The sequence below is a fragment of the Argentina silus genome, assembly GCF_951799395.1.
Source record: "Argentina silus genome assembly, chromosome: 7".
Taxonomy (NCBI): domain Eukaryota; kingdom Metazoa; phylum Chordata; class Actinopteri; order Argentiniformes; family Argentinidae; genus Argentina; species Argentina silus.
In genome coordinates, this window is record NC_139661.1 from 13,004,935 (window position 1) to 13,023,009 (window position 18,075).

Consider the following 18,075-nt stretch of genomic DNA (forward strand, 5'->3'; position numbering starts at 1 on the left):
CCTTCAGATCGTTTCCTTTTGATAGTTGATAGTTTGAGTCACATGTAACAATCTTAGATGCGGGTAAGATAGTTGAACAGAGAGCTAGTGTTGGGCATGTATAAACTGCTGCAGGGGGTTAAGTGTTACTAGTGTATGAGGCGTTATTAGTGGAGGTATCGTTTGGCGTCTAAGTGGGGATCATGATAACTGATTAGTCAGAGAGAAGGTATGTTACGGATGGACATTAACTTCAGGGCAGACAGAAATCCTGAATGTGGGTAAGTAGAGCAACTAATGTATAAAAGCAGTCAGTGGTTGAGCCACTTCATCTCCCCCAACCAGACTGCATACAAAGTGGACTTGTTCTCGCGAGGTTGTCTGTGGTTTAGCTAGCTATGTTAGCTAACTAGCTAGCTAGCAATCTAACTGGTTAACGCTTTCAATTTGGAGATGTTCAACTTAAATCCCGGTTCGTATTTAAGTTATCCATCAGACATGTATTTGTTTTTACTTGTTAGGTATCGATATGCATAAACGTGTGATTGGAGGCTAACCATTTCAGAGCAGAAGCCAGCTAAATAGATTCTATTCAGCTAGCTAGTGGGGTGGTTATGTCAGATGATGCTAGCACTGCTAGTAGCAGCATCTAGCTACGGAAGCTAAAGCTAGTGTTTTTGTGTGAACAATCAGAGCAGGGCTCTGTCTCTCTCCAGTTACCTTGGTTACAAAGGAAGGCTATATACCTGGCCACAATGCCATGAAGTTCAGACCTCTTGCAGAGGGGGTGTAGTATAATGTGTAAAATACATTTCCCCCTCTTTCAGTTAGCAATCAGAGTGACTGGTGATGCAAATGGTAGTACACTCCCAATTGCCTGAGACAGAGAGACCATCCCACCCACCACTGCCGCCAGTGTAGCGATTAAGGGGGGACCTCTGATCTACAGTTATAGTAGTTGTTATCAAGTTAGTATGTAGCCAAAGTCAAAGTTGGTTCACACGGGCCTCAACAGTGTTATACACAATATACAATAAACGCCCTAAATGATAAATTACACCCTACCTAAGGTGTTGGCAGGGCCATATACCTAACAAGGAGGCTTGCCTAACTCGACTTGAACTGTTGACTGTTATGTAACCACTATTGCTGCCTGGAAGACTGACAAGATATATTGATATAACTGATACCATCCTGTGTAGTGTGCATGGCTTTTCTTGAGAGCTTTTTGTGGTCAATGTTACTTATGTGTCCCTCTCTTATACACTTCCCCAGAGTGTCAAGATTGAGGAATTGTGACATAATGTTTTGAGGAAAGCACCACCATCTTGTGACAGCCTGCCTGCATGGACGTGCTGTTGCACTACAAAGGCAACACTGTGGACGTGACAGCCCTGCTGAACCGAACCCAGGGAGCCCTGGAGGACTTCCCCTGCCGGGTGCTTCCTACGTTCACACCCTGGTTCCCAGCCGGACGTGACACCTCCCTGCCCATCAGAGCGGCCAAGGCACCTCCGACCATCTCTCCGGGCGATCTGGAAAAGATTCAAACCCATCAGCTGACAGTCAGCTCCGACCCTAACCCTAACTGTGATGAAGGGAGGCTGCAGAGCAACTCTGCCCAAACTAGTTTGGCGAGACCGCCCACCGGGCGTGTTCAGGCATGCTGCGGGCTGCGGACAGCGCCATCAGCACATTGTAAAGACACACTCCCTACTGAGAAGGAGGTTAGACGATCATGGAGTGTCTTTTCACAGAGAGGTTTGCTCATTCAGAATCTGAACACTCAGGCGTTCTCTAAACAGTTCCACAAGCTGGTTTGGAAGCACAGGCTCCACATGCGTCAGAGGGCCAAGTGGGTCGTAGGGGAAACGAACTGTGTCACAGCGGGGGACGTAGAGCTGGTGTGGAGGGGGTTGAACCATGCCATCAGGGACTCCAAACTGCCGACCTGCAATGCCAACATTCAGAGGGATCTGACTCAGATTTGGGTGTTCTGTGACGTGCTGTACTGTGAATATGTCGGGAAATTCCTTAAGGAGGAGCTTCAACTCACTGGGAAGATCACTTTATATGTTCATAAACTGGGAAACATTTTCAGCTTTTAGATAAATTGATCCCAGGGTGTTCACATTTGATCTGTACTCTGTCAGTTGCTGTGTTTGTGTTATATTAAAAGGAAAGATGTTCTATTTTAATAAAGATGTTTTGTCAGCTATGCGTTTATATTGTTGTTGAAATGATCACTCCATCAAACCCAAACGCATTCTGCAACAGATGATTTGAAGAGGTATACGGTATGTTCCTGTTCTGTGGTGCTTATTTATGCCACTTTATGTAAACCGGGTGGGTTGGGAGCAACCATAATTTGATATTGCACACCAGCATAAGCTCTAGGCTGTTTTAGCAGTGCGTTAGCGCTCCAAACCACGAGCCTACCGACTGGTTGAGAAGGAAGAGTGTGGCGACAAAACAGACAGGCCCCCAAATCTAGGTTACCGGAACTGACGTCAGGAAAGTACTGTCAGTACACGGTGTGCTAGCCTTCTGCCACATTAGCTTTTATGTAACCCGTGTCGTTTTTTTATTTTAATGTATAGTTAAACTGTTGGATTGGATTTGATATCGGATACATGTGTTTTGAGATCGCCTCTACCGATCGCTTCGTAATGGCGTCGCTGTGATTTCCGTGAAGATTTTCTTTGGAAAAAAAAAGGTAAAGAGCTAATCTAGCTAGCTTGCTTGCCAGCGAGTGTGTTAAAATGGCATCTGGACTTTCCACATTTCCATCGGGCCTTGTGTGCATTTCATGCGATAACGCAGCTAGCAGACGATATCTGATTGCATGACACATTTTTTCCAATCGATACGGTATCGATTCCGTGGGGGTTTTCAAACTTCTGCATGTGGATTTGTGATGGCATGCAGACAATGAAGCCTTTGTGAATTCTTCGCTATTTGGTTTCTGTCCACGATGAACAAAGAGTAGCCTGATCTCCAATGCAATGTTCTACACATCAAAGCAACATCAAAGCTGACTAGCAAAGGTGTTAATAATACATTGTATATTTGTTGCATAACTCTTTCAAAGGCATTAATAGTTGCCAACATTCGGTCGGGGCGTATTGCTGTCACTTTTATGATGATTTACGACTGCATTTTTGTGTGTAATGTTTGTTTCTCTTTAGGACAGACGCCTTCATGGGACCACCGATGTCGACTGAGCCTTTGATGGGAGTGTACCGTATGAAGCATCATGAGGGTGCATTAAATTACTGGACTTTCAAGCAGAAATCTGGAGGATCCTTCTTCAACACTGGGACCAGCTAGAGAGAGATGATCTTTATGCAGAGGAGAAACATGCATCGTTAGTCGTTTAGGGGGTTATGTTTATCAGTAACCTCTGGTGAAATTAATTAAAAGATTTCTGGGTCCAGTTGTTTATTTTTGTGATACAGTATCAGTAAACATAATATTCAGGATGAGTTCCGAGGGCTATCAGTACAGAGCACTTTACGACTACAAGAAGGAGAGGGAGGAGGACATTGATCTGCATGTGGGGGACATTCTGGTGGTGAGCAAGGGGGCCCTGCTGGCCTTGGGGTGTGGAGGCGGGGTCGAGGAGAGGCCGTCTGAGATTGGCTGGCTGCCGGGGGTCAACGAGACTACACAGGAGAAGGGGGACTTCCCCGGGACGTATGTGGAGTTTCTGGGGAGGAAGAGGATGTCACCCCCAACGCCAAAGCCACGGCCTCCAAGACCTCCGTCCTCTGCTTCGGGTCCAATCAGGACGGATTCTGAATCAGAGGGTGAGTAGTTGGTTCTGAATACCAAATCAAGACCAAAATCTTTCCTTGATTTCTTGCCTCCCCTGGAGTGTGTGTGGTATTTCCCAGAAGCCTAGCATTATGGTCTCTGCGCAGCAGATGTGGAGCCAGCTAAGGAGAAGCAGCTGCTGTGTCAGTCAGACCTGCGGGAGAAACGCTGACGCAGCTAGACAGAGAATGCATCATAAGCTGTTACCCACATACACAGGAAGCTTAGGTGGCAGGAAGTGTGTGTGTGTGAGAGAGATTATGAGATACCTGACACTGATGAATTACCATAAGAGTGCAGTGAGAAAAATTAACATCTGTTTAGGACTATTATTAGGAATAATTAGGCGCATAATAACTAGTGCTGTACCTGAATGCAACTGTGGCATGTGATTCAGTGATGTCATCTTTGTGCGCTGCAGGTTCCATGCTGCTTCCAGACCTCCCGGAACAGTTTGGCCCTCCAGAGTTGGCTCCTCCCATCCTGGTCAGACTTCTGGAGGCCATCGAGGGTAAAGGTGAGAGAACCTCGTCAGACTTCACACACAGCCTAACCTCAAGTCCAGTAGCAGACTGGCTATCTGGAGCACCGCGGGCCGGTCGGTCTGTGGGCTGCGGGGCCAGTGGTGAAGAAAGATATGGGCCAAAAATGTTTAAATAAAACCGTAAATGAGCGATGCAGCCCCCCTCCGCCTCCCCCATAACCAATGGGAATGTGTTACTATGACAGTACATTGTGCTTATTCATGTAATCATGTTTAACCATCGACTTCCTGTGTCCCCTGTCCTGCAGGGATGGAATGTCCGACCCTCTACAGGACGTTGTCAGGAGGGGGGGGACTGGACCTCCGACAGCTGCTGGACGGTGGTGAGTGATGGCAGGCAGACACATCTCTGAAATACATAGATATTAATCAGGGGAGGCTGGTGGAGGTAGAAATCGGAGGACGGGCTCATTGTAATGCATGGAATGTCCATTCCTCCGATTTCAACCTCCACCAGCCTCCCCTGTTATGAACTTGAACAAAGATGAAATGTATAAGACAGTTGGTTGGTCGATGGAGCCTCTTACTCCTGCCATAAATGTCTCACAGGATTAAGATATTATTACCTTGTGACATGTTTGTGACACCCTTGTGACATGTCAGTGACGTGTGTGACATGTTGTCCAGACCTGGACCAGGTGGAGGTCCAGCCGCTGTGTGATGGTCTGATGAGGTTCCTGCAGGATCTGCCCACCCCTGTGGTGCCCCCCGCCCTCCAGGCTGAGATGGTCCACGCCGTGCAAGGTGAGGGGACCGCCCAGGTGTCCATATCAGTGATGTGTGATATGTTTTTAACCAGGGGAGAAATCGGAGGACGGGCTCATTGTAATGCATGGAACTGAATGAGGAATTCTGTTCCATGCATTACAATGAGCCCATCCTCCGATTTCTACCTCCACCAGCCTCCCCTGGTGGCTAACTACACCCGGAGCCATCGTTACACATAGTATGGTCAAATAGTGGTTTTAGCATTGTTTAAACGGACCCCCCCTCCCCTCCAGAGGTGAAGGAGCCAGAGGAATGTGCCCAAGTCCTGCGGAGGCTGGCCAGCTCCCCCAGCCTCCCCCCCCAGTACTGGCTCACCCTCTACAGCCTCATCAGACACTTCTCCAGGGTCTGTCAGAGCAGCGGCCGGAACCAGCTGACCGTCAGAGCCCTGGCCGACATCTTCAGCCCCCTGCTCTTCAGACCACAGCCTGCCAGGTCAGTGTGTGTGTGTGTGTGTGTAGACGCTGTCAGCATGGTCGTTAGGCTTTGTGTGGTGCTAGCATGTTTTGAATATACAGTCATGAGAAAAAGTTAGGACACCCCCCAAAATATTAAGTTATTCTCTTAAAAATATGGACATATCAATATGTTATCTTCTTTCTAACAATGTCTATAGATAAAGGGGATGTAATTGAACAAAAAACTATGAAAATGTAACTTTGTAATCATTTATTTAACGAAAAATTAACAATAATGCCAATTCCTACTGAGGAAAAAGTTAGGACACCCTATGCCCTAATAGCTAGTATTGCCCCCCTTGGCTGAAATAACCTCAATTAGACGTTTCTTATAACTGTCTACAGGTCTCTGACATCAATTGGGAGAAAGTTTTTCCCACTCCTCCTTGCAGAATTCTTTCAGCTGTGTGATGTTCGAGGGGTGTCTTGCATGCACAGCCAGTTTCAAATCAATCCACAGCATCTCAATAAGATTAAGATCCGGGCTTTGACTTGACCATTCCAGAACTCTCAATTTATTTTTCTTGAGCCATTCCTTGGTAGATTTACTGGAATGTTTTGGGTCATTGTCATGTTGCATGGTCCACATCTGCTTCAGCTTCAACTTTCGAACAGATGGTCTCACATTTTCCTCAAGCACCCTCTGATACAATACAAAATTCATAGTGGATTCTATGATGGTGAGCTGACCAGGCCCTGCTGCAGAAAAGCAGCCCCAAACCATGACATTTCCACCCCCATGCTTCACAGTTGGTATGAGGTTCTTGTTCTCAAATGCTGTCTTGGTTTTGCGCCAAACATGTCTACTCTTACTGTGCCCAAATAGTTCAACTTTGGATTCATCTGTCCAAAGCACATTGTTCCAGAAGTTCTGGTCTTTCTCTAGGTGTTCTCTGGCAAACTTTAGTCTTGCCCTGATGTTTTTTTTTGACAGCAGGGGTTTCCTCCTTGCACACCTCCCATGTAATGCAAACTTGTTCAGTCTCTTTCTTATGGTGGATGCATGTACTTTGACATCAATTGTGGCAAGAGATACCTGTAGGTCTCGTGATGACATTCTGGGATTGTTGGAGACTTCTTTAAGCATCTTTCGGTCAGCTCTTAGGCTGAACTTGCTTGGGCGGCCTGACCTGGCCATGTTGGTGGTGGTTTTAAATGTTCTCCACTTGTAAATTATTTTCCGGACAGTGGAATGGCCAATTTCGAATAGTTTGGAGATCTTTTTATATCCCTTCCCAGACTCATATGCATCTACAATTTTTCTTCTGAAGGCCTCAGAGAGCTCTTTTGATCTCGCCATGGTGATGCAACTCACTTCAACAATCAAGAGCAAACCAAACTAAATATCTGAGGTTTAAATAGGACAGGCTCCTCCAAAATCCTCTGTAACGATGTTCTAATCATTTGCACCTGATGTGGTGCTCTTTATTATAATTTTAGGCATTTTAAGTGGAACTAAATGTAGGGGTGTCCTAACTTTTTCCTCACAAGAAGATTGCATTTCTATTAATTACATTTTACCAATAATTTTTTAAATAATTTGTTTCAGTTGTATTTGTTTAGTTATATTACCTCAATTTTTCAATATTGTTCAAATGAATATCAAATGTCCATATGTTTGAATATGTTGAAGAAGACAAAGGTTTTCATAGGGTGTCCTAATTTTTTCTCATGACTGTATACCAGGGGAGGCTGGCGGAGGCAAAAATGGGATTCCATTCCATGCATTCCAATGAGCCCGTCCTCCGGTGTCTACCTCCACCAGCCTCTACTGATCCACACAAATGTGTAGGGCTGGTGTCCTGGACCTAGATTAAGCCTGATACTAGACTAGAAAACATCTGTAGTGGAGAGTCTCCCATTGGAAGTGAGGTTTAGGTTCTGGATTTGCCTTAATCTGTGTCCAGGAAATGTTTCTGGATTTGTCTTAATGAGACGTGTATGGTTCTCCTCCCAGCTGTGAGGTCAGCCCAGATCACCTGGTCCAGATCGTAGAGATTCTGGTCAACAGTGAGCTGAGGGAACATCAGGCTGCTCCAGGTAAGAAGACAACAACAATGAACTGCGTGGCGCTGGATTGCATCATCAAAACCCAACTCACGTTTATTCATGTCAAAATGCGCAAAAAGACCAGCTGAAATGCTGAATTCACTGAGGAACATCATAACGCTTTAACTTTCGCTTTCGTTTTTAACAATAATGTTGTTGGCGATCAACAATATTTAGTAACTACAGGAACTATATAGTTTAATTTGCCTTGGAATGTTTAACTAGTGGTGGTGCCAAATTCACAGCATGGCCCAGAAACACTCTTCTATTCTCTGGGGAGAACCCTGATACCCATATCTAACGTTCACAGGGCAATACAACTGTTACGTGTCTATAGGGTAATACCGTTATACTAGGGGAGGCTGGTGGAGGCAGAAAGCGGAGGACGGCCTCATTGTAATGGTATCGTTCCCCATTCCAATGAGCCCATCCTCCGATTTCTACCTCCACCAGCCTCCCCTGGATTATAAAACGTTGAAAGGTTAGATGTAGTTATGGACCTTGTTATATATTTGTTTTAATTTAAGACATTGAAGGTAGACAAGTAAGTAAGGAGGAGAGGGTATGTCAGCAGGGCATGGGCTGGATTCTGACCCATGCAAACATGGGTATGTGTGTGCACTGTAGGCCATGGTACCAGACCACTGGACCACCCTTGCCATGGTACTGGTACCAGACCACTGGACTACCCCAGCCATGGTGGTGGTACCTGACCACTGCATCACCCCAGGCCATGGTACCAGTCCACTGAACCAGGCCTGGGGATGTTTTCAGGGGGAGAAGTGTTGTTCCATGGACAAGTCTATCGTCTAGAAACAAACAAACATCACATTCTAGTTGAACGATGAGAGAGAGAGAGAGGTTTTTCAGGTCTGTTTCCTCTTGCTAACATGGATGCTAGGGAAATGAGTCTGGAGCCGTTAGAGTGAGTCTGCTTCCCTTGCTCCACCTGCTCCCCTGCATGGTTACTGAGGGGGGAGGGAGGGAGAGAGAGTGAGGGACAGAGGGAGAGAGACTTAGTAACTGATCTGACATCAGTCTCATGGAGATGGAGGAGGGCAGCAGTAGCCAGTAGCCCTGTGTAGGAACTGACCTGGAGTCAGCTTCAGTGAGACACAGCAGCCACCTGAGCTTTCTCAATGACATCATCATTACTACCCTGCCTAGTAACTGTTCTGGAGTCAGCTTAAAAGAGAGAGAGAGGGAGAGAGAGAGCGCGATCGCACCACAGAAGCCAGGGAGCTGCTCTCTCTCCTCAATGACATCATCGCTCAGGAGGACATGAAAGATGCAGCAGTGGGGAGGGAGGGGTCTGCCGGTCACCATGCCCGCACGCGATTGGCTGCAGCCCCGAGGATGTGATGTAATGCTTTTACCAAGCTGCTCCCTAGGCGACAGCTTTAAGACTCTCACCAGGACTCTGACACAAAGCGATGAGGCAAACTGGAGAAGAATTAATACGAAATATTTGAGTGATTTGCTAGGATCCATCTTTGCCATACCTGGAGGGATGTATAGAACAATGTCTGAGATGGAGAGTGAGGAAGAGGAGGAGGGGGATGAGGGCTGGCCGGTATCAGACCATCTGGACTCGGGGTTCATTTACACAGATATGGACACACCAGGTAACCCCACCGCAGCAGGTCTGCATGTTTCTGTAGAGGGTGCTGGTCAGTGTGGTGTGGAGAGCGAAGGTTTGCTTGGCTGGGGCAGCAGGGGAAATCAGTCCTAGAGGGAATGGATCATCTGCTGTTAACGTTTTCTAGTGGGTCATCGGACCTGGACCACCTTGTCAACCGGGTCCTTTGATGTGCTAGGGTTGGTAGGTTCTTTCAGCATCCTGACCTACGTACGTTCCTAAAGTAAGGTTTTGCTGGTGTGTGTGTGTGTGTGTGAGAGAGAGAGGTGTGTGTGTGTGCGTGCGTGCGTGTGTGCGTGCCCGCATGCATGCATATCCATAAACTATTATTATCATGCTAGATATTCCGTTTATGGTCTAGTGGAGGACAGTACTGCAGTGAAGTCCCTTCTCTCTGGTGGTCGTCGTGGGGTACAGAAGAACGCTGCTCTCTCTCTGGTGGTCGTCGTGGGGTACAGAAGAACGCTGCTCTCTCTCTGGTGGCTGTCGTGGGGTACAGGGGAACGCTTCTCTCTCTGGTGGCCGTCGTGGGGTACAGAAGAATGCTGCTCTCTCTCTGGTGGCTGTCGTGGGGTACAGGGGAACGCTTCTCTCTCTGGTGGCCGTCGTGGGGTACAGGGGAACGCTGTTCTCTCTCTGGTGGCCGTTGTGGGGTACAGGGGAACGCTGCTCTCTCTCTGGTGGCCTTCCGTGGGGTACAGGGGAACGCTGCTCTCTCTCTCTGGGTTGAACACATCTCAGCATTCAGCCATTCTCTCGTTTTCAGTACATTTTACCATCATGTTTGTGCAATTAGTTCCTTTGAGTTATAATTGGCTTAGGATCATTGTGTACTTGTTGTGAAGTGTATTTATGTAGCTGACAGTAGGCGATAGAGGGCACCATTCAGTCATGTCCGGAGGGGTTTAACGACATGTTATCAGACTCGTATGATGTCATTTATTGATTATTCAGACAAGTGGCAGTAAGAGTGTTTCTGCGCCACACTATAAACATTAGGACAAATTAAACTAGATAGTTAGTAACGATAGAGTAACTATCTACGATTGCCAATGACGTTAAAAACAAAAGTGAAAGTAAAAGCAAAAGCGGTAAGATGTTTTCGGTGAATTCAGCGTTTTGCGCATTTTGACATGAGTAAACGTGAGTCGAGTTTTGATAATGCAATCCAATGCCACACTATTCAAACATCCTGGGGAGAACCCTGATAGCTGATGTGACTCTCCCTGGACTCAGACCTGAAAACTAATTTTTACATAGTGAGGCTGCATATCAACAGTTATAAGTCCTACTTCAGCTTCAGAGTTAGACCAATAGACCAATAGGAAGACGGGACAACTTCCTTCTTGTGTTCCTACTTCACCTCCTGAACCAGATGCCAGACCACGTACATGATGAGGAGAGATGATAGGCTATTATTTATCATTAATTGTGAGCCTCCAGATTGGCTGACTGCTCTCCTCTCTCCTGTCCTCCCCTCCCCTCCTCTCCTCTCCCCTCAGCTCTGCCTCCTAAGCCGGCCAAGGCTGCCACCCCGGGCCCCAACAACGGCTTCAACAATAACATGGCCCTGCAGGACTCTGAGTGGTACTGGGGGGACATCTCCAGGCAAGTCTCCTAGCCCCTACCTTCTACCCTCCTACCTCCTAGCCCCTACCTCCTACCCTGCAGGACTCTTGAGTGGTACTGGGGGGACATCTCCAGGCAAGTCTCCCACCCCCTTAGCTCCCAGCTCCTAGCCTCCTACCCCCTACCCTCCTACCCTGCAGGACTCTTGAGTGGTACTGGGGGGACATCTCCAGGCAAGTCTCCTACCTCCTAGTCTCCTACCCCCTAGCCTCTAGCCTCTGACCCTCTAGCCTCCTACCCCCTAGCCCCTACTCCCTACCTTCTAGCCTCCTACTCCCTACCTTCTAGCCTCCTACCCCCTAGCCTCCTACCCCCTAGCCCCAAGCCTCTAGCCTCCTAGCCCCTACCTCCTACCCCCTTGCCTCCTACCTCCTAGCCCCAAGCCTCTAGCCCCTACCTCCTAGCCCCTTGCCTCTACCTCCTAGCCTCTAGCCCCTAGTCTCCTACCTCCTAGCCCCTACCTCCTAGCCTCCTAACTCCTAGCCCATACCTTCTACCCTGCAGGACTTGAGTGGTACTGGGGGGACATCGGCAGTCCCAGAGGCTAACCAGGGCTTGTGTTTCAGGGAGGAGGTCCCAGAGGCTAACCAGGGCTTGTGTTTCAGGGAGGAGGTCCCATAGGGTTAACCAGGGCTTGTGTTTCAGGGAGGAGGTGAATGAAAAGCTGAGAGACACGGCTGATGGTACGTTCCTGGTCAGAGACGCCTCCACCAAGATGCACGGCGACTACACCCTGACTCTGAGGTGTGTGTGTAATGTAGTCAGAGACAGCATGCGTGCGTGATGCTGTGTTGTGTATTGTAATCCCATCAAATGAACATGGAACCACCATTCTGCCTCAATAAGACCCTCTGGTCATGTTCGCTCAGACTTCCTGTTTGATCTCGTCCAATCAGGAAAGGAGGAAACAACAAGCTGATCAAGATCTTCCACCGGGACGGGAAGTACGGTTTTTCTGACCCCTTGACCTTTGGCTCGGTGGTGGAGCTGATCAACTTCTACAGACACGAGTCCCTGGCCCAGTACAACCCCAAACTTGACGTCAGGCTGCTCTACCCGGTCTCCAAGCTCCAACAGGTCCGTCTGATCACACAGTTTAAACACACACAGGAGATACTCAGTTTAAACACACACAGGAGATACTCAGTTTAAACACACACAGGAGACACACAATGTTAAAGGGGAAGTTTACCCTGACTCCATTTTCATGTGTATTTCTGTTCAATCCTCAATACATACCATCTCAAGCTATCATCATTTTGTGTGCATCTGCATCATAGCTCTGGAAGCGCGAGGTCTGTGTTTACATCCAAAAAAAACTTCCATATCGTGTTAAAATAAGTCAGATGACAGTTTTTGCACTCCGACCCTGCTCTTCTACACCAGTGATTCCCAGAGAGCTGCAGGCGCTAGTTATAGTGCTGTTCAACAGAAGGACCTTGTGTGGGAGGGAGGAGAGTCTTGGGAGTTGTTGGAATTAAATCAAATGGGCAATTTGGAACATCAGGACTGATCAGGGCAATCAAAGTGAGATATTTTGACTCAGAGATCGTTTTAAAACACTTTTTTGTGAATGTGTCTACTGTTGAATAATGAAAACAACTAATCCACTGGATTACTGGGTAAAATTCCACTTTAAACACATAGAAGACACACAATGTTAACTCACTAACTGCCAAAGAATTCTGGAACACCACCTAGCGTAATAAGTGTTTTATGTGGTGTTTACCTAGCAACAACACTTTGATTGGCTACAAAATGAAGCACCATCATTTATGCATTTTTGGCACTCCAGAATGTTGACAATTTGGGCATCTTTATTCAGCAATGAATGAGTTAAAGCTAAGAGATCTCTCCCATCCGGTCCCTTTGATCTACTGGAGTTGTAATACAACTACAGTAGTAGCAGCTATCTAAAGCGCCTTTACATACAGATCTGGGTTGGCCAGACTGCAGATTGCTTTGTGTACTGTACTTCATTTTCAGATAATAAAAAAAAGACTTTTTGTCAGAGTGCTGCTAAGAATGTATTATCTTGGCTGTTTGGCCAAGATAATGAAATGAGATGTGCTGCTCTAACTTGTTGTTGTTATCTGCTTCAGGACCAGGTGGTGAAGGAGGACAACATCGAGGCGGTGGGTAAGAAGCTGCACGAGTACCACCTCCAGTACCAGGAGAAGAACCGCGAGTATGACCGCCTGTATGAGGAGTACACCAGGACATCACAGGTGAACTATTCAATCAATTACAACTTTATTTGTAAAGAGTGTTATACAAAACACTATTGTCACAGTGACCTCATAAGAAGAAGTGACCTCATAGTAGGAAGCAGAAGAACAGTGGCAAGGGAAAAACTCCACGATGGGAAGAAATCTTGGGAGGAATCAGGCTCTGCGCAGTACGTAGTCTAACCCGCACTTCCGTGTCCTCCTCAGGAAATCCAAATGAAGAGAACGGCCATCGAGGCATTTAACGAGACGATCAAGATCTTCGAGGAGCAGTGTCAGACCCAGGAGCGCTTCAGCAAGGAGTACATCGAGAAGTTCAGGAGGGAGGGCAACGATAAAGAGATCCAGAGGTAACCATGGAAACGACACGTGTTTACTCGTTTTGTCTGAGTTGTTACAAGCGAACGCAGTGTGGTGTTATGAGTTTGTGGCTAGATATTTATGGCCGTTACATAAATAAAACGCATGATAATGTCATTGAATGTAGTCTTTTATTCCAGAACTAGGATTAAGAGAAAGCATCCTTTTTTATGTTTCTCACATACAAATTTTCTTCCCTCTAAGGATCATGGGTAACTATGACAAGCTGAAGTCGAGGATCAGCGAGATCGTGGACAGCAAACGGCACCTGGAGGACGACCTGAAGAAGCAGGCGGCCGACTACCGAGAGATCGACAAGAAGATGAACAGCATCAAACCTGACCTCATCCAGCTCCGCAAGACCAGGGACCAATACCTCATGTAAGACCCCCAGCCCTCTACTGCTCTAAGACCTCCAGCCCGCTACTGGTCTAAGACCCCCAGCCCGCTACTGGTCTAAGACCCCCAGCCCGCTACTGGTCTAAGACCCCCAGCCCTCTACTGGTCTAAGACCCCCCCAGCCCTTTACTGGTGTCTACTGGTCTAAGACCCCCTGCCCTCTCCTGTTCTCTACTGGTCTATACTGGTCTTTACTGGTCTAAGACCAGGGACCAGTACCTCATGTAAGACCCCCCAGCCCTGTACTGGTCTCTACTGGTCTGAGCCCCCCAGCCCTGTACTGGTCTCTACTGGTCTAAGACCAGGGACCAATACCTCATGTAAGCCCTCCAGCTTAAGACCCCCCACACCCCCAGCCCTCTACTCCTCTCTAGGAACATGTTTATGATTCCTGTGACTACATCATGTTAAGGTTAGTTCCTGTAAACCTCTCAGTCCTTCCTGCACTTTATCATCTTAGAACATTAGAACCTAAGAACATTAGAACCTGAGAACATGAGAACATGTTCTATTCAATCAATTGCAGAACACTGATGTCCAGTACAACACTAAATCATGACTCATGACTCTGCCTACACGGTAATAAAGGACGATTGATGATCCATGTCCTCAACACAACAACTAACCCTAACTCTGCGGTCCAAGGAGAGTCTTATGTTTGAGCTAGTGGAGGCTAGTAGAGGTAGAAATCGGAGGACGGGCTCATTGTATTGAATGGAATGAGGAATGGTATCAAACAGGAGTAGGGCCATGTCTTGTTGTCTGGTGCCGGTGACTAAGGTCTGTTTGATCCTGTAGGTGGCTGACCCATAAGGGAGTGAGGCAGAAGAAACTCAACGAATGGCTCGGGATCAAGAACGAGAACCTAGAGGAGTAAGTAACCATCTCCTTCCTTCTCTCTCTTTCCCTCTCCCCCCCCCCCCCCCCTTCAGTGAGTATTCTACGGTGGTATAATGCTAATAATGCTGATATGATGTGTTTCAGTGAGTATTCCATGGTGGAGGATGAGGAGGACCTTCCTCACCATGACGAGCGGGCCTGGAGGCTGGGGAACATCAACCGGCTGCAGGCTGAGGCCCTGCTAAGAGGGAAGAAGGATGGCACCTTCCTCATCAGAGACAGCAGCAAGGCCGGCTGCTACGCCTGCAGCGTTGTGTACGTTAGCTCACCTACCCTGCCTTTTCGCTCTTTTCTTTTAGTTTCGCCTCGGTATCGGGAGTTTGAGACATGGCTGCAGTGTCGTGTACGTGGTGTTGAGTCAGACTCGAGCGTCATGATCTTGTTAAAGGGATGGTTCACTTTTTTTTATTCATTTGTATTAGTCTGGGTGGGTGTTGTAACTGGTCTCTCTCTTCAGTCCTGGTGATATAACTCCCATGTTGACGATGGACCCGTAAACCGGGCCTTCTTCTTCCAAGGAGCAGCAAAACATCCTTTTAGAAAGATTGGTGAACGATCCCCTTGAGAGTTATTTTCAGATCTTGTGTATCTGAGACATGGATGGATCAGGAATCAGATTTCAGGATAGTGATGATCATCTGTGCTGTGTTCTGGTTGGTCAACTCGTCATGGGTGGGGTTCTTTTATTTTTTGTATACTTTAAAGGCCTGCATGAGTCATTTTGACGTTTTTTAGCTGATGTATGACATCTTGGTGCTGCACACTGTTATTGCACAATGATTCGGAAAAATTGACATTTAGGTCAAAGTATGTATTTTGGGCCTCCTAAAACAATTTACCACATGCCGTGACGTGACCTGTCTTATAGAACAGAGCTCTGAAGTGTGACGTGACTAACCTGTTAACGACCAGAGTCAAGTATAACCCTCCGAACCCCCTTTCCTGACTTTTTTTGCGACTGAGCCAAACAACCTTTCGACAAATTTTATTGTGAATTGCTTCTAGCTATATCTGGCTATTTTCCAAAATACCTCTCAGGGCTTCCGTTCTGAGTATTTTTTTCAAGAGAAGCCAGGAAGCAGAACTGGCTGGTGTGGGCCTCTCAGTCCTGTTATGTGCATCAGCTGACCTCAAACAGGTTAGAGTGGAACTAGCATGTTAGTCTGCTTCCTCATGATAAACAAGCCACTGCCTGTCAGATAGCACGCAGAGATGCACTGAACACAACAAAACAAGACAATACCATATGAGTGACACTGTCGTTACAATATCTCAATAGTCAATTTGGACATGTATAGCATTACTATTAAAAACTAAAATGGGGAAATACAAAGTTTTCATTGTATCTGATTTTGATTGTATTATCATTTTGACTTTATGGATCCTAGGAGTTGTTAGAAAACAGCGATACTTGTTACTGAGAGACCATCCTGGTTAACTCACTAACTGTGAGTTCCGGAATTCTCACCACCTAGACTGCCAAGTGTTTTATGTGGTGTTTACCTAGCAACAATACTTTGATTGGGTACAAAATGAAGCATCTTTTGTGAATAAAGTCATCCTTGGCGCTCTAGAATGTTGACAATTTCAGCGACTTTATTCACCCTCGGCACTGAATGAGTTAATGATTTCTCTTGTTAATGATCTCTCTCATTATATTGAAGACAATTGCAGGTTTCTAGCTGTATAATAACACACTAATAAAACCCACACTGTAGATTTAATATAGGCACTAAATGAGTTAAATAAATAAAATAACATTTAAATTAATGAAATGTCTTCTTCTCTCCCCCAGGGTCGAGGGTGAGGTGAAGCACTGCGTCATCAACAAGGCACACACGGGCTATGGCTTCGCTGAGCCCTACAACCTCTACAGCTCGCTGAAGGAGCTGGTGCTGCACTACCAACACACCTCCCTGGTGCAGCACAACGACTCCCTGAACGTGACCCTTGCCCACCCCGTCTACGCCCACCAGAGGCGGTGATGCCCTCCCTGCGCTGAGGACTAATGCTGCATTCACTTGCTCCTCGGAACTAGAGAATTCTGAGTTTCCCTGCTTGGAGCGATCTCAGAATTAGCCATTAGAGGGAGCCCTATGCGAAATCGTACGCTAAATTTAGGTGGAAGCTCAGAGTTTCCTACTAGGAGCAATTGAATGCACCATAAGACATCAGCATGGATGGACTACAATGATGGATGATGGACAATGGCTGGACTACAATGATGGATGATTGATGAACTACAATGATGGATGATTGATGGACTACAATGATGGATGATTGATGGACTACAATGAAGGACAATCATGAGCACTTCTTCTCTGGAGAATGCTCCTGCCGTGGATGATGTCATAGAGTGGGAAAGATGAGGGCTATCGATCGACAGTTTTAAAGAAGAAACAGAAACAGCTGAACAGAACAGACTTCTTATCATTATGGTGCTTATTTCAACTCTTTTCAAAGCTTTTTTCTTTGGATAGTTAAACAGTGGTTCTACGTGAGTGTGTATGTGTGTGCGTAGTGCATAAGTGTGTGTGTTCTTATGTGTTTGTGTGTGAATGGAACAGAGACCAAGCTTCTACAGGAAGTTGAATTCTGACATTTGAGATAGAGGTATATCTATAGATAGAATACTCATGCATTTGAATAAACTTCTGATCTGCAGGTAAATGGATGACAAAAGGTTGTTGATTTCCCAAATGTTACTCTCAAAAAATGATACATTTCTGTTCCTCATAGACAAAATTAACATGCAGACTTGATTTAAGACAAGGAGGAGATGTGAAGTCGGTACAACATTATATGTAACTAATAATAATACATGTAACTAATATTACATTATTAGGCATTAAATTGAAATGACTTGGCCTTTCAATACTAAAATCTTTGTTCAACACCCTGAATGAAATGGTGTGTGATATGTTGTCGTGCTATGCAATGATGTCACTGTCCTCTGATCCTCTTAAGTTGTTATTTACCCAAATATATTTTTGCTTTGAGTTTTGGGGTTATTCTCTCTTCGTATTATGTTGTTTGGCTATTAATATAGCTACTAGCTGGACCACAGGGGAGGCTGGCGGAGGTAGAAATCAGAGGACGGGCTCATTGTAATGCAAGGAATGGAATGAGGAATGGTATTCCTTATTCCATTCCATGCATTACAATTAGCCCGTCCTCTGATTTCTACCTCCGCCAGCCTCCCCTGATATAGCTACTAGACTGGACCATGACTTGTTTAACTACATTTCTCTGTCTAAGTACATGTTGTGAATCAGTCTACATTGTATGTCAGTGAAATTATGTGAA

General features: G+C 46.3%; 2 protein-coding genes across 3 annotated transcripts; both read left to right on the forward strand.

Moving 5' to 3' along the window:
* Positions 1 to 89: 89 nt before the first annotated feature.
* Positions 90 to 2,187, forward strand: shld3 (shieldin complex subunit 3). The gene is made up of 2 exons (XM_083674184.1): positions 90 to 260; positions 1,255 to 2,187. The coding sequence occupies exon 2, from the start codon at positions 1,326 to 1,328 to the stop codon at positions 2,085 to 2,087; it is 762 nt and encodes a 253-aa protein (XP_083530310.1). The 5' UTR covers positions 90 to 260; positions 1,255 to 1,325; the 3' UTR covers positions 2,088 to 2,187.
* Positions 2,188 to 3,441: 1,254 nt separating this feature from the next.
* On the forward strand, positions 3,442 to 17,886 carry LOC310807606 (phosphatidylinositol 3-kinase regulatory subunit alpha-like). 2 transcript variants are annotated; one of them, XM_083674139.1, is made up of 15 exons: positions 3,442 to 3,788; positions 4,217 to 4,312; positions 4,588 to 4,662; positions 4,967 to 5,083; positions 5,341 to 5,542; positions 7,523 to 7,605; positions 10,756 to 10,865; positions 11,532 to 11,626; positions 11,779 to 11,959; positions 12,985 to 13,110; positions 13,318 to 13,460; positions 13,675 to 13,851; positions 14,668 to 14,742; positions 14,854 to 15,024; positions 16,565 to 17,886. In XM_083674139.1, exons 1-15 carry the CDS (start codon positions 3,461 to 3,463, stop codon positions 16,752 to 16,754), a joined length of 2,169 nt encoding a protein of 722 aa, XP_083530265.1. In that variant the 5' UTR covers positions 3,442 to 3,460; the 3' UTR covers positions 16,755 to 17,886. The 2 variants fall into 2 exon arrangements, with proteins under 2 accessions (XP_083530265.1, XP_083530266.1); XM_083674140.1 differs by lacking the exons at positions 3,442 to 3,788; positions 4,217 to 4,312; positions 4,588 to 4,662; ... (2 more) ...; positions 7,523 to 7,605; positions 10,756 to 10,865 and adding an exon at positions 11,038 to 11,059.
* Positions 17,887 to 18,075: the final 189 nt, after the last annotated feature.

Coding starts and splice junctions, on each gene's coding strand:
- shld3 (XM_083674184.1), top strand. CDS start 1,326: ATGGACGTGCTGTTGCACTACAAAGGCAACACTGTGGACGTGACAGCC.
- LOC310807606 (XM_083674139.1), top strand. CDS start 3,461: ATGAGTTCCGAGGGCTATCAGTACAGAGCACTTTACGACTACAAGAAG. Junction 5,543..7,522: donor TTCAGACCACAGCCTGCCAG/GTCAGTGTGTGT, acceptor TTCTCCTCCCAG/CTGTGAGGTCAGCCCAGATC. Junction 11,627..11,778: donor GACTACACCCTGACTCTGAG/GTGTGTGTGTAA, acceptor TCGTCCAATCAG/GAAAGGAGGAAACAACAAGC.